This window comes from Symphalangus syndactylus, chromosome 18 (genome assembly GCF_028878055.3).
Source record: "Symphalangus syndactylus isolate Jambi chromosome 18, NHGRI_mSymSyn1-v2.1_pri, whole genome shotgun sequence".
Lineage (NCBI taxonomy): Eukaryota > Metazoa > Chordata > Mammalia > Primates > Hylobatidae > Symphalangus > Symphalangus syndactylus.
Genome location: NC_072440.2, coordinates 83,562,027 through 83,576,523, shown reverse-complemented (window position 1 = coordinate 83,576,523; position 14,497 = coordinate 83,562,027). Strand labels below are relative to the sequence as shown.

The 14,497-nt window shown below is 48.4% G+C and overlaps 1 protein-coding gene across 1 annotated transcript in view; it reads left to right on the top strand.

Annotated features, from left to right (window-relative positions):
• Nucleotides 1-14,497, top strand: part of PLB1 (phospholipase B1) — a 212,625-nt gene that overhangs the window by 174,326 nt on the left and 23,802 nt on the right. Inside the window, exons 44-49 of the mRNA XM_055253334.2 lie at nt 1-105; nt 1,203-1,298; nt 1,843-1,914; nt 9,409-9,474; nt 12,991-13,051; nt 13,585-13,643. Coding sequence (XP_055109309.2) covers nt 1-105; nt 1,203-1,298; nt 1,843-1,914; nt 9,409-9,474; nt 12,991-13,051; nt 13,585-13,643 — 459 coding nt within the window. The remainder of the gene's footprint in view (nt 106-1,202; nt 1,299-1,842; nt 1,915-9,408; nt 9,475-12,990; nt 13,052-13,584; nt 13,644-14,497) is intronic.

Sequence of the window (14,497 nt, the reverse complement as noted above, 5' to 3'; positions counted from 1 at the left end):
AGCAGCATGCGCGAGCTGGTGGAGTCAGGCCGCTATGACACGCGGGAGGACTTCTCTGTGGTGCTGCAGCCCTTCTTCCAGAACGTCCAGCTTCCTGTCCTGGCGGTATGTCCCCTGCCCTCACCCATGGTGCTCTTTTAGAGGAAGAAATTCAAGGCAGAAATGCCAGTTGCTTCCATGAGTATGTGCATAAAATGGGAAAGACACAGCTCTCCAGACGCTGTGCTGGCAGATGCAGGCTCCCTGAAGCCTGAGCCACATCCGTATGTGCGAGGCTCCCATGACCCTGTAACAGCCTCCATTGTGTTGAGCACCTACTAGTGCCAGGCACTGTGCTTCCCATAGATAAAACTGTCACATCTGCCTTTGGAAATGAGTGTGATCATCCTCATGGAACACAGGTGCAGAGATGTGAAGCGTCCTTCCTAAGATCATTTAGGAAATAAGGGACAGGGAGGCCAACATGAACACAGCCAGCTCCAGATGACTAGCTTTCTGCCATGCACGTGGTCTCTCTCGTGTGCAACACTGCAGTTATGAGGGAGCATTCTGGGGGTTCTCTTGTTTCCACCCAGCCCATGCCCTTTGCCTGGCACTTCCACTCGGAACAGAAGAGATCTGTGAGTGGACCAGGTGAGGACTGAGGTCTGTCCCCCTGGGCTGCCATCCCAAGAGCCTTGCCTAACTGGAGGGAAGCGGGAAGGAGAGCAGCTCTATGCACCCCCAGCACCTCCAGATGAAGAGGCTGGAGTCAGGGGACCCAGCTACCCAGGTCTTCCCCAAGGCTTTGTTCCATTCTCCCCACCAAGACCACCAGGACCAGCAGACCAAAAGCTGGGAAGTAGCCTTTCCCAGCTGGCTGGCTGAGACTCTCTGCGGGACCAGGATCCCACTCCTTCATCCATGGCGTGGCCTCGGACATTACATGAATGTGCCCAAAAATAAATACGACACTTTTCTAATTGAATAAGGGGCACTTGTAGGGTCAAAAAGGAAGGTTGGGGGTTGGGGTCTCCCAAAACTATTCTTTGTGGGATCGCTCTGATCTCTCTCTTAAGGTGAGTGGGCCCTGTGGGGGCTGGTGACCTGGAGCACTCCAGGGGAAGGAAGGCGTTGAGTGGTCGGTCCCAGGGGCCAGGTCCGCTGGTGGTGGCTCCCTCTGAACCAATAGGATCTTGAGAGGGTATGTTGGTCTCTTTCAGGATGGGCTCCCAGATACGTCCTTCTTTGCCCCAGACTGCATCCACCCAAGTCAGAAATTCCACTCCCAGCTGGCCAGAGCCCTTTGGACCAATATGGTAAAATAAGTGGGGTGTCCCTTGTTCTCTGGGGTTCTAGTCTAGGGCAGAGCACCAACCCCTATAGAATGGAGTCTCGCAAGTGAGGCTGAGGGGCAGTGGCTGGCACATCTGTAGGCGTCTGTGCAGTTGGAAATGTGGAGTCCTTAAGAGTGCTCAGTCTGGGCTTGACTGCACCCTCTCCTCAGAGCTTTGAACTCTGAGAAGGGACCTCTCTACAGAAATGCAGGCCAAAAACCCCACATTCATTCAACTTTCCCTATGTGCCAGCCACCATATAGGCAGTTTAAGCCATGTTATCTCATTTAAGGCTCTCCACATCCCTGCTAGAGAAGCATGACAAGTCTCCAAGGAAGCTACTCCCAGAGAAGCAAAGCGACTGGCCCAAAACCCCACGGCTGGCAACTGGCAGAGCCAGAAGTAGGAGCCAAGCCCCCTGAAATCGAGTTCTGAGCTTTCCCCACTGCAAGATTCTGCCAGGGAATGTTCATTTCCATGGAAACAAACTACTACACCCGTGTCTCTCTTTTCTTCCCTGAATCAGCTTGAACCACTTGGAAGCAAAACAGAGACCCTGGACCTGAGAGCAGAGATGTCCATCACCTGTCCCACTCAGGTAATAGGGCAGGACCTGCCTGGCTCCTCTCCACAAACCAGGGCACACAGCTTGCCCTACCCACTTCGTCCTCCACCACAGCTTCCTTGGTACCCATCTCGCCCCCTTACTGAGGCCTGAGAGATTTGGAGGATGGAGGGGAGTCCACGAGAATGGACAGGGGAGGGGAGACGAGAGTGCAGCTGCCATTGGGAACGGGAGATGCAGCAGGGAGAGGAGGCCTGGGCCCCAGCAGAGGGAGAGGATCCCGGTAAGAAAAGTGGGCTCCTGAGAAAGGAAATTGGGATGCCAGGAAAATGGCAGGAAGGCTTCTTTTAGCAGTGGTGCTTGGGGCAGATGAAAAAGTCTGACTGCAGGTTAGAGGGCCCAGGCAGGAGCCAGGCAGGCTCAGGAGCTGTGGTTGGAGACAGGAGAGCCTGGATTAGGGAGATTCCACAAGGAAAGGATCACAGAGGACAGCCAGCAAAGGGCAGAGCCCGGAGCTGTATGGAGGAGGGACGAGGATAGGCCTACAAGGACACAGTAGCTCCAGGCTCCTTTTAAGGAGGAATCCGTAAGTGGCTGTTAAGCTTGACTTCAGGCCTGGGGTGGGGGCAGGTTCCCATTGTCTTCAGCTCCTGTTTCTAGGCCCTGTCTTATGGCTTTTTAACCAAATAAGGCCAAGGCCAGAAAGCCCTCAGCAGCAATAAAAGCAGAAGGCCTGACCCAATCTGGGAGGCTGGGTTTCCCTCCTAGGTTGGCCACACCACCCTCTCCCACCCTCCTTGCTGGGGAATGGACCTGCAGCTCCCCTGTGTGTCTGCTGGGAATCCTGAGAGAGTGGGCACCCCTGTTCACATGCCTGCTCCCTGTCTGCTGCCTGCCCTACCCCCGTCTTGGGCTCAGGCTCAGTCTTGTGTGTCATCAGCCCCATCAGGAGAGCAAGAATGGCAGGAAGAAGGGATGGGAAGTGAAGATAGTCATAGCAGAGGGCTCAGTTGCTGGGTCTTGTGCTTGGAGGTAAGGAGATTGTCAGATTCTGCAACAGCTAGTGCAACACAGATGCCTCTAGTCCAGGTGGTCAGATGCTGGCCAAAGGCCTGGAGCAAAACCTTAGAGGCCCCTACTGTGCCAGGTGTAAACTCTTTAACTGCTTTCCTAAGGATGCCTGGGGGTTCTAGGGGAGAAGCCAGGGAACGTGGATAGTGGGGGCATTTGAGGACTCAGAAATAGCCATATTGTAGATATTTCAATATTTTACCAACCCTATAGCCATACTGAATATCAGCCATGGAGGGCCCTTTCCAAACTGTCCACTGCCCTTCCATTACATGACAAAAGCAGCCATCATTTGCTCTTTCTTTCAACAAATGTGTATTGAGTACTGAGTTGCAGCCTAAGCACTGGGTCAGTCACCCTGGGCTTCAAGGCAACTGTCACCCTGGACTTCAAGCCCTGTCACCCTGGGCTTCAAGGCAACCGCTTCCAGGCTGTGTCCCAGATCAGGCAGAGACCCCCAAAAGGAGGCTGCTCCACCCAGCAGCATCTTAAGCTGAGTGGGCTCAGCACCTCCCTTCTAGACAGAGCCCGATGGAGCTACTGCACTGATTTGCAGAGGTGAGCAGATCCAGCCTCGTGGAACCAGTAGAAGCCCAGCCCGGATGAAGCTGTTGCTAAGCAACCTTGGAGCCCATTCTGAAAGGGTCCATCTGTTGGCCAGCCCAACTTCGCTGTGTTCTGAGCATTCTGCATTCCTCGGGTCCCATCTGCTCCCTCCCATGTGCCTTGGAGTGATATAAAAGTCCACCAGCATCTCAGTGTGAGCTGACAGGGGCCAGGCAGCACATATTTTTGTCCTAGATGTGTCTAAACATAGAGGCAACAGGCGACAGGCAAGACGCAGTGGGGGGTGGGAGGCAGGAGGCCGAGATGGCTGTGAGCATGAGCTTTCTCAGCCTCCTCCCTTCTCCTCCCATCCCCAGTCTAACTGCTCATACATTCTGCGTGCCAGGTAGGGTGACTTAACTGCACACCGTGGATTTCTGTTGTACTTTCAAGTTGGACAAATTCTTTTAAAGACAACTTTTGACTAGCCATTCTGTGGACTGAGCCTATACTCTGCCTTAATGGGCTCTCTGCCCACTCCTTTCCTAACCCCAGGGCAGCTGGCTGAATGCCTGGTCCTTTTTTTAGCTTTCATTCTTTTTGACCTCTCTGAAGCGCTTGTCAAAGGTCACCACCTCCCCCTTGAAATTCACTCCTTCCTGGGTTTGTGGACACTAAATCGCCTTGATTTTTCTGGTCTTCTGTTTGCTTGCCTTTAATGACCCTCCTCTTCCCTTTCCCCAGTCTTGAAAATGCAGATATTCTCCAATTTTCATGTCTCCATTCTATTTTCTTTCCTTTTTCATTCGCTTTTTGAAACAGGGTCTTGCTCTGTCTCCCAGGCTGGAAGTGCAGTGGCGCAATCACAGCTCTCTGCAGCCTTCAACTCCTGGGCTCAAGCCATCCTCCCACCTCAGCCTCCTGAGTAGTTGGGACTGCAGGCATGCACCACCATGCCCAGCTAATTTTGGTTCATTTGTTTTGGTAAGGGTGGGGGTCTTGCCATGTTGCTCAGGCTGGTTTTGAACTCTGGACTCAAGTGATCCACCAGCCTCAGCCTTCCAAAGAGCTGGGATTACAAGGGTGAGCAGCTGTGCCCGGCCTCTCTTTTCTTTTCTCTCTCTCCACATCCTCTCACTCTGAGACTTATCCATTTCCAGGATTTCCTGTAAAATTTCTTTGTGCTGGATTCCTCAGTCTCTCAATCTGTGTCTTCATTTCTCCTTTCTCGAACTCCAGTCCTCTATTTCTGACCTTTAAAATACATTTCCGCTTGGATGCTCTATCTGGTATAAGGTTACCCAAAAGGCAGATTAATGTATGATCAAGCAGGAGGGGGGCTGAAATAAGTTCATGTATTGTACCCTATCTTTTCTTACGACAAGAAGCCGAAGTTTATCAAATTCCCTTAAACTTACTTTGTTGTTTAGCAGTGTTTCTATATTGAATTACATATAAGTGACATTATTATCTTTTTGATGCTCAGAGCTTCTAAATCCAGTCCTGCCATGACCCCACCACCATCTCAAGCTTAACATTCGTTCAAAAAATAATTTTCTGAGCAAGGAATGTCTAAATAGGAACTAATTCTTTGTCTTCCCAAACTCTGTGTTCCTTAGGAGTTCTCTATTTCTGTCAGCGTCATTGGCGTTTTCAAGCTCTACAGGCATGAAATGTCAGGGACCCTATCTAATCGGATTCTTACCAGTCCTCCAGAATCTAACAGGATTCTTCCCACCTGTCCCTCTTCCCGTTCCCACTACCACTGCAGGGGCTCAGATCCTCATCACTTTGTACGTTAAAGGCTAACTAGTCCCACCTTCCCACCATGAAACAATAGACTTATGTAATCTTAGGTTCTCAGTAGGGAGGGCCTTAGACTTCTGTGGATGCAATCTCTCATAGAATAATGGAATTCTTCTACCACATCCCTCCCAAGACACCCTATGGCCTCTGCTTAAATGTTCACACTTTCTTTTTTTTTTTTTAATTTATTTTACTTTAAGTTCCAGGATACATGTGCAGAAGGTGCAGGTTTGTTACATAGGTATACATGTGCCATGGCGGTTTGCTGTGCCTATCAACTGGTCATCTAGATTTTAAGCCATGCCTGCATTAGGTATTTGTCCTAATGCTCTCTGTCCCCAAATGTTCACACTTTCTTACCACCTGAAATCAGTGTAGGTAAAGAACCAGCACTTTTTTGTTTTTTTAATTAATAGTGATGGGGTCTCACTCTATTGCCCAGGCTGGTCTCAAACTCCTGAGCTCAAGCAATCTTCCTACATTGGCCTCCCAAAGTGCTGGGATTACAGGTGTGAACCACCACACTTGGCCGGAACTAGCACTTTTGGAATGGAACGGGATAGAAAACCTCATAGGACATCCCGTGAAATACCATTATGTCCTCCTGCCTCTGACTGCCACCACCCAGCTGAGAGTCTTCTCAGTTCCAGCCACTCATTGCACACATGGCTGCCAGCTCCTGCCTCATATGGGTATTTCTCCTTGGAATGTGGCCCCTTGTAAGGTGGTGACTGTACATCTGGTTTGATCCAACCAGCACAACCAGAGAAGAAAATCACCCCTCCTTCCCCGTGGAACTACACCTGGTAATGCAGCCAGGATGTTGATGGCCTTGTCCCACAGCCACTGACTCACGTTGCTGACTCACATCAGGAGGCTGTCTGGGCTCTGCCTCCCCAGGCAGCCCACACTGTCTTTGCATGGCTGGAACTACTAGACCGGTTCCTTGTTCTACCATTCAGTCGGCCCCCCTTTCTACTCACGGGGGCTCCAAACCTAGCCTTCAAGAGCCAGTCAGGCTCAATCGAACCCCTCTTTCACGTCATCTGCTTGGCTCCAGGCCTTTAAACCACTCTGACTCATGCATGCACCAAATGGTCAATGGTCAATAAATCCAGCTAAAAACAAGCCCAATAAAACCCAATAAAAGCCCATTAGACAGGAACATAGGAGCTGGGGGAAAAAAAGAAAAGAAGGGGAGGGGGAAGAAAGCCCTGAGGCACCCCGGCTGTCTGTCTGCCACAACCCTGAGCTGTAACTGTTCTTGCCATGGCCTCAGTCTGCAACACATTCTAGTGTCTCCTTGACTTCTGGCCCTTTAGCTCTGCCTCCCTTTCCCCAACCTGTAGATCTTGTGATCAAATAGATTCAATGAAACACATTGTCCAGTTGCACTCGCAGCACTTCCAAAAAGGTCAAGTTTGCCCTTCCCTCAGTGCCTCCCATGCTGGTCACAGTAGGACTGGCTCCAGTCCCTGGACCCTAAGCCGAGTCTGGGCTCCTTTGAAGTGCAGGGAGAATGCCACTGACTCTTTTCTCTGAGGACCCTCCATCTCCAAATCTGGCCGCAGTTCCTCAGCAGGTGCTGCACTGACTGGCCACGCCATTCTCTGATGCTTCACTGCCTTAGCTTCTCAAGTCTGTCTCCCCACCTGAGCCAATTGTGAGTTTCTTTCTCTCCTCCCCTCATCCTGGCACCTAGAAGTGCTCTCTAATGCTTGAGCTGCTCAACCAGCATGGGGCACTTATTTATAGAATGCTCCCAGATCGCCCTGTCTGTTGGTGAATGCTCAGGGAATGCTTACTGTTAACCCGAGACAAGCCCAAGTAGCTACATGGACCTGCCACCATAAGCCCTCTTCTGTCTTACGCTGTTGTAGAGGGTCCAGGGCTCACTTCTCCCACTTGGCCCTGAGTACCTCTCCTTGAAAGGATGTCGGGCTGAGCACGGTGGCTCACGTCTGTAATCCCAGCACTTTGGGAGGCTGAGGTGGGTGGATCACAAGGTCAGGAGATTGAGACCATCCTGGCTAACATGGTGAAACCCCTGACTCTACTAAAAATACAAAAAAATACAAAAAAAAAATAAAAATAGCCGGGTGTGGTGGCGGGTGCCTGTAGTCCCAGTTACTCGGGAGGCTGAGGCAGGAGAATGGTGTGTACCCAGGAGGCAGAGCTTGCAGTGAGCCAAGATCGCGCCACTGCACTCCAGCCTGGGCGACAGAGCAAGACTCCATCTCAAAAAAGAAAGAAAGGATATCGGTTACCAGCCCCCGTTTCAGACAGGAATGCTGAGACCAGAGGAAAGGGGAGACTTGTCAGGTGCCTCAGGGAACCAGGATCTGAGCTGGGGGCTGAGAGCTCTGTGTGGGTGGCCTCTGTCCTCCCAGTCGCTGCTGTGTCCCTCTCTTCTTTTCCTGCTGTCTGACCAACAGGGTTTTTGTTGGCCTTACCTCCAGTGTGAGGAATGGAACCAGGCAAGAGGCCTGTCGGGTCAGCTCTGGCCCCAGTTCGGCATTCATCACTTGTTCCCTAACCTGGAACCAGTCCCTTCCTCACTCTGGGGCTCAGCAGCTGCTCATCTATAAAGTGGGGCATTTGGGGGTTGCAAAGTCAGTCATCTACAATGCCAGGCAAGAACATGGTTGTGTACATGTGGTCAGGTATGAGACAAGATCACTTTTCCAACATTCTGGTTTTCCCTTTTTTTTTTTTTTTTTTTGAAACAGAGTCTTGCTCTGTTACCTAGACTGGAGTGCACTGGCACGATCTCATCTTACTGCAACCGCTGCCTCCCAGGTTCAAACAATTCTCATGCCTCACCCTCTCAAGTAGCTGGGATTACAGATGTGTACCACCACACCTGGATAATTTTTTTTTTTTTTTTGTATTTTTAGTAGAGACAGGGTTTCACCATGTTGTCCAGGCTGGTCTTGAACTCCTGGCCTCATGTGATCAACCCCCCCTTGGCCTCCCAAAGTGCTGCGCCCAGAATAATTTTTTTTTTTTTTTGAAACAGAGTCTCACTCTGTTGCCCAGGCTAGAGTGCACTGGCACAATTATAGCTCACTGTAACCACAAACTCCTGGGTTCAAGCAATCCTTCTGCCTCAGCCTCTTGAGTAGCTAGGACTACAGGCACATGCCACCATGTTGAGCTAATTTATTTTTTTAATTTGTTGTAGAGATGGGGTCTTGCTATGCTTCCCAAGCTGGTATTAAACTCTTGGCCCCAAGCAATCCTCCTACCCTGGCCTCCCAAAACACTGGGAATACAGGCATGGGCCACTGTGCCAGCCTAGTTTTTTCTTCTTGTTCCCATTTTATTCTCACATTTTCAGACCATGGGCTTACTACTCCACTGAGCACATTTTGTGAGAGTGTTCACAGCCCTGGGCCCGGCTGCTGTTTCCTGATCTCAGTCTTATCAACTTGATCTTGCTTCGCTGTTATTTGTACATTTTCTCATTAGCTTTCTCCCCATTTCTCCTTTGTCTGCTTCCTTCTTCCTTCTTTAATTAACTCCTTACCTGCAACTGGGGGGACTTGGATTCTTGACTGGGCTTGTGTGAAAACTGATTGTGAAACAGATAGGTAAGTAGGGAATGAGGAGGGTGTTTTACAAGAAAAAAAAAAAATGACTAAGTTACAGGAACCCAACCTAAAGAGGAAAAGACATATAGTTCAAAGAAGGCAGAATGAAAAACATAACAGATATTCAAATATATTGATAATCATAACACTTTCTGGAAGATAAAAAAAAATGCTGAAACATGAATCCCTTGCTAGAGAAATTACAAAGCCAAGGAAATAGACAGGTCTGAGGATTAGGGAGCTGTTCAGTTGCTAGGAGAAACACAAAAGCGCAGACCCCAGACTACAATGGGTATGAAACCCTCTGCACGATTTTTGTTGTCCATCCCTTGCCAAAGCTGTTATGTAAAACTCTCCGGGGGAAAGAATGAAATTATGTTTATACAGTTGTATATAAGTGCAGAAGAATCATGTTAGATAAATCTACAGGGCAGGATTGTTAGTTTTTCTCCTTCTCAAGCAAACTTCAGTGCTGCCAGATAACCTCTCCATGTGGCTTCTTTTCTCTTAGAATGAGCCCTTCCTGAGAACCCCTCGGAACAGTAACTACACGTACCCCACAAAGCCAGCCGTTGAGGTAACCCAACTCACATCTGCCTCTCTCAGACACAAAACCATTTCCACCTGCCAGGGGCTCGGGTGTGGTACAGGTTTCAGAGTATTCACTGAAGCAGAAATGTACTTCTTACGTATGGGGATTGGAATGTACAGAAAAGGCTCCCGGACCACGAAGCCCCAGGATTGCCCTAACATGTTCTCAAGTTGCTTACCTGACGTCAGCCCCCAAGCAGAGGAAGTGCCTGTGGATCGATTTTCTTTGACCTTGGCAATCCTGGGCTCACAGACATGGTTACTTGCTTAGGCAGCTCAGCCTCTCAAGAGGGAGAGGCAGCGGGTGTGATGTGGCATTGACTTCTTGGAAGGTGGAGGCTGAGTGGGAGGGAACTACAATTCCGGGGATGGGGCCCAAAAGGAAGTGGAGGCATGTTCATGTTCACGTTCCTGTGGGCCCCTAGGCCTTGCTTGGTTCAAGTCAATCATTCTAGTGCTGAGGATTCAGAGCCCATGGTTAATTCCATTGGATTAACCATGTCTGTGAGCCTAGGACGGCCACTGCAAAGACGGCCTGGAGGACCCTGGACTACACCATGACTGGCAGTTAGGCCTAGTCCAGATCAGGTCTGTTGGTCACCAGGATGGGGTTCGACCAGCAGTTTCAGTTTCACATTTATATTATATCCAGTCTCATGTTAGGGGCTAGAAGACGTGCAGAGAAGTATTGAACATGGTCCGGACCAAGGGAAGTAAGAGCCCAATAGAGTTTCACAATTATTGAACACATACTATGTGCCAGACACTATTCCAGGAAGACAGAAGTGTTAACCAGACAGATGGATCCCGGCCCTCACATAGCTTACAATCTACTGAGAAAGGTGTCTTATATACATGGCTAGGCATGGTATAATGAAGAGATACTTGCTACACAAGGAGTCAGGAACACAGTCCCAGGCAGAAGGACCATGGACCACACAGGCTCAGAAGTGGGACTGTGTTGGGTGTATTTGGGGAAGAGAAAGAAGGTCAGAGTGGCTAGGGGCATGAGAATGAGGTGGAGAGTGGGGGAAATGAGATCAGGAGTGCCAAGGAGCCAGATCACACAAAGCCTGAATTACTGAGTAAAAATGTTGAATTTCAAGTGGAGAAAGGTGGGAAGCCATTGGCAGTCTCAGGAGAGAGTGACATGATCTGGTTCACGTCTTTCAAAGATCTACCTGACTGCTATGTGTAGAATGGGTTGGCCATCAGCAGGAGTAATTGGGGAAAGACATTTTATAAGCCAGCTGAAGAAACTAACTCATGAAATTATTAAGAACTATGGGATGCTAAGCTCTGGGGTACAAGCAATACCAGATTTCTGGCTGTGGGTTATGCTGTGTCCAGCCTCTCTGAATTTTCTCAGGCTCACGTTAGCCCAGTGGAGGCTTGTCCTCATTGAACCAGTGACCAAATTCCCCGAGAATTGAAACGTCAGCCGCATCTTGTGAATCAGGCATTTCTTCATTTATTCAACATTTACCTATTGGAAGCTACGTGGCGTGGGCACTGTGCTAAGTGCTGGGTAGACAATGGTGAGCCGAATGGGTCTGGATCTGCCCTCTTGGTTCTTCAGTCTCATGCATCTTTGCTTTTGCTGCTGGAAGAGCTAAAAATCCCAGAGCTAGAAGGGTGTGTGTTTATTTTAACAGCTTTCTACTCAAAGTAACCACAGAAACAGAATTCTGTCATCTGAGGTAACGTGGATGAGCCTAGAGGACATTACGTTAAGTGAAATAAGTCAGGCACAGAAAGACAAATACTACATGTTCTCACCATATGCAGAAGCTTAAGAAATTGACTTCACAGAAGTAGAGTATAAATAGTGGTTATTAGAGGCTGGAAAGTGTGGATGGTGGTTGGGGAGTAGGGATAGCAGAAATTGATTAACAGAAAATTATAGCTAGATAGGAAGGAGAATTTCTAGTGTTCTATAGCACAGTAGGGTGACTATAGTTAACACTTTACCATATATTTTCAAATAGCTAGAACAGCAGATTTTGAATCTTCCCAACACAAAGAAATGGTATATTTTTGAAGTGAGGGATAGGCTAACTACCCTGATTTGATCATTGCACATTGTAGAGATGTATCAAAATATCACACTATGCCTCATAAATATGTACACTTATATGTCAATTAAAAATAATAAAAGCAAAGCTAATAAAGTAGCCACAAAGAGGCTTTACCTGGGAGCTTTTTAGAAATGCAGAGTCCTGGGCACCACCCCAGACCTGCTGAATCAGAATCTGCAGCTTAAGATCTTTAGGAGATTTGGATGCACTGATTTTGGATGTGGTGCATGGTTCTTCCCTTGTGACGGATGTGCACGTTTCAATTCCAACCAAGGTCTGTTAATCTACATGGAATATGCTTATCTCTGGTTCACCAAATATCTGAGATATAGCTCATGTACTGATGGCTGAATAACTTTTTATGTTGCATTTTCTCTGAGTATTTGTCATCTGCACACAAGCATGTTCTTGAGTTCATTAAACCTTTAAACAGAAGAAATCCATCAGTATGATGAATTGAGCAATCCCTTGGAAAAAAACTAAATTCCATTGGATTTAGCAAATAATATTTAAAAGAAGTTCCATTTTTGCTCCCTCATGGTAGGAATATTTCACGTCTTGTCTTCATCATTTGAGTGAACAGATGAGATAAGCTTTCATAGCATCTGGCAGTCAGACTCCTGGACAGTCAGTCAACCTGCTGGTCAAGCCCTACTCCGTACTCAGCATGCATATATATGAGACTTTGGGAAGATACTCAATTCTCTCCCAGATTTCTGGTACTAATCGTTTCTGTGCCCTCTGCTTCCCATCCCACTCCTTCCCCTAGCACCTGGAAAATATGCTCTGTATTAGAGACAAAGAAAATTGACTAAAAGCATTCAGGGTTGCTTACATTAATTTAAAAGCATATAAGGAATAAAGCTGTTAAGTTAAATATGCAAAAAGACATACAGGTATCCAGAAAAGACAGGCAGAAACCAGGAGCTTTACAATTTTAAAATATTTTGTTATTATTCTAAAAATATTTTAATTATTGTTTAGGTTCTAGCATTATAATTAGTGTCAATTAGCTTAATTTTATAAAACACACATACCCGTAATCTCATGTTAGGCATCCAAATGCTGTGTTCCTTTGGGAGACCTACCTGTAGAGGACTTCATGGTTTTCTTCCCTGCTTTGGGGCAGCCACTGGCTCCATTCAAAGCATAGATATATTGGGATAAGAAAGGTTGTGTGTGGGTGCACATGTGGAGACATGCACTATGGGTTGTGCATAGGGGTAGCTAGACACACCCATTTCTCCCCCTCCAATTTCCCTCCTAGCCCACCTATAACTCACAGTTCTTTCCCTCACATGATCCTGTATGGTGACTCATTTCTAGCCTCCATCAATAATCCCTTAGCTGGTACTTCTTGGACTGAAGCTTATCTCCCTGCACCATGAGTGTTGGGCACTGAATCTTTTCTCCTGTTGATTTAGAACTGGGGCAGTGACTTCCTGTGTACAGAGTGGAAGGCTTCCAGTAGTGTTCCAACCTCTGGTGAGTGAAAACATCATCATCCCCTTCAATTAAGGGCCTTGCCGAATATCAGGTTGCGGGGAGACCCTGCAAACATACCCTGGAGCTTTAAGCGGGACTTGCTGATTCCCATGCAGTGCAGACCTAGATCCTGCAGCCTACCGCCACAGCTGGGCTTCCCTGTGGAGGTGCACAGACCTCTCTGTTGAATGCTACTTCTTGTCTCCTTATAGTCCCAGTGGCAGTCCCTTAGGCCTCCCTGCCCAGTGAGGCAGGTAGAGTCAGGGATTGGGATTCTACCTGCCTGTGCTACATGACCCTGCAGCTGGAACTTTCCTGGACCACCCCAATGTCAATCAGACTCTTCTGAGGGTGGACGATAGCCATGAAACCCATTCCCTTCAGTGCCTTGGTTGCTCTGAATGAATGGAAGGGGCAAAACTGCTAAAGCCTTAGGAGCAGTGAGACAGAGTTATAGACTTCTGGTAAAATGTATACTTTAAGAGGTAGACACCCCCAGCCCCCACAACCACCTCTCTGCTTGTCTCCCCTAGTCCATGAGCTCCGACCAGCAGACGTCAAAGTGGTGGCCGCCCTGGGTGACTCTCTGACTGTGAGTAGTGAGCTGTGAACCAGGATGGGCAGCTCAGAGTCCAGCCAGGCCCTGAGCAGAATCCGTGCTTCCCCAGCATTGGCTCCGCTTTCAGTGCTGAGCCCATATTACTGAGGGCCTACCCGTGTCAGGCACTGAAACACAGCCAGGAGATGTAGAATGCCCTGTTTCGCCACCTTCCCGGTTCTGCTCAAAGCCGCCTCCTCCATGAGGCCTCCCCTCAATTCCCCAGGGAGAAGCAATCCCCGCCTTCCCCACTGTTCACAGGCGTTTTGTTGGTGTGTGATGGCACTCATTCAAGTCTGCCTGCCTTCATCTGGGGACTCATCTCCACCTACCCAGACTCAGAGTGGCAGGTCTTACACACACACTGCCCCATGCTCCCTACTCCATTTAAGGACATGTGCTTTGGGGCAGAGGGAGCCCAGTTCCTCACACATAGCACAGTCTTGCTAAGTGAATTGTGTTCGCCAATTACTTAGCCATTGTTGTGTACACCAACACTCTATTAGCAATTCTAAGGGAAATGAGGTATGACACACAGTCATAGCCCCCCAGCAACCTGTCTGGCTAGAAAAACAAGAAATGTACACAGAAAGAAATGCATAATCACATAGATGACATATAGGACTTGGATGTTTTATTTTTAAACTTCTAAGTTCAGGGGTACATGTGCAGGTTTGTTACACAGGTAAACTTGTGGCATGGGGTTTGTTGCACAGATTATTTAATCACCCAGGCATTAAGCCTGATACCCATGAGTTATGTTTCCTGATCCTCTCCCTCCTCCCACCCTCCACTGTCTAATAGGCCCCCATGTGCGTCGTTCCCCTGCATGTAGGACTTTTAAAATA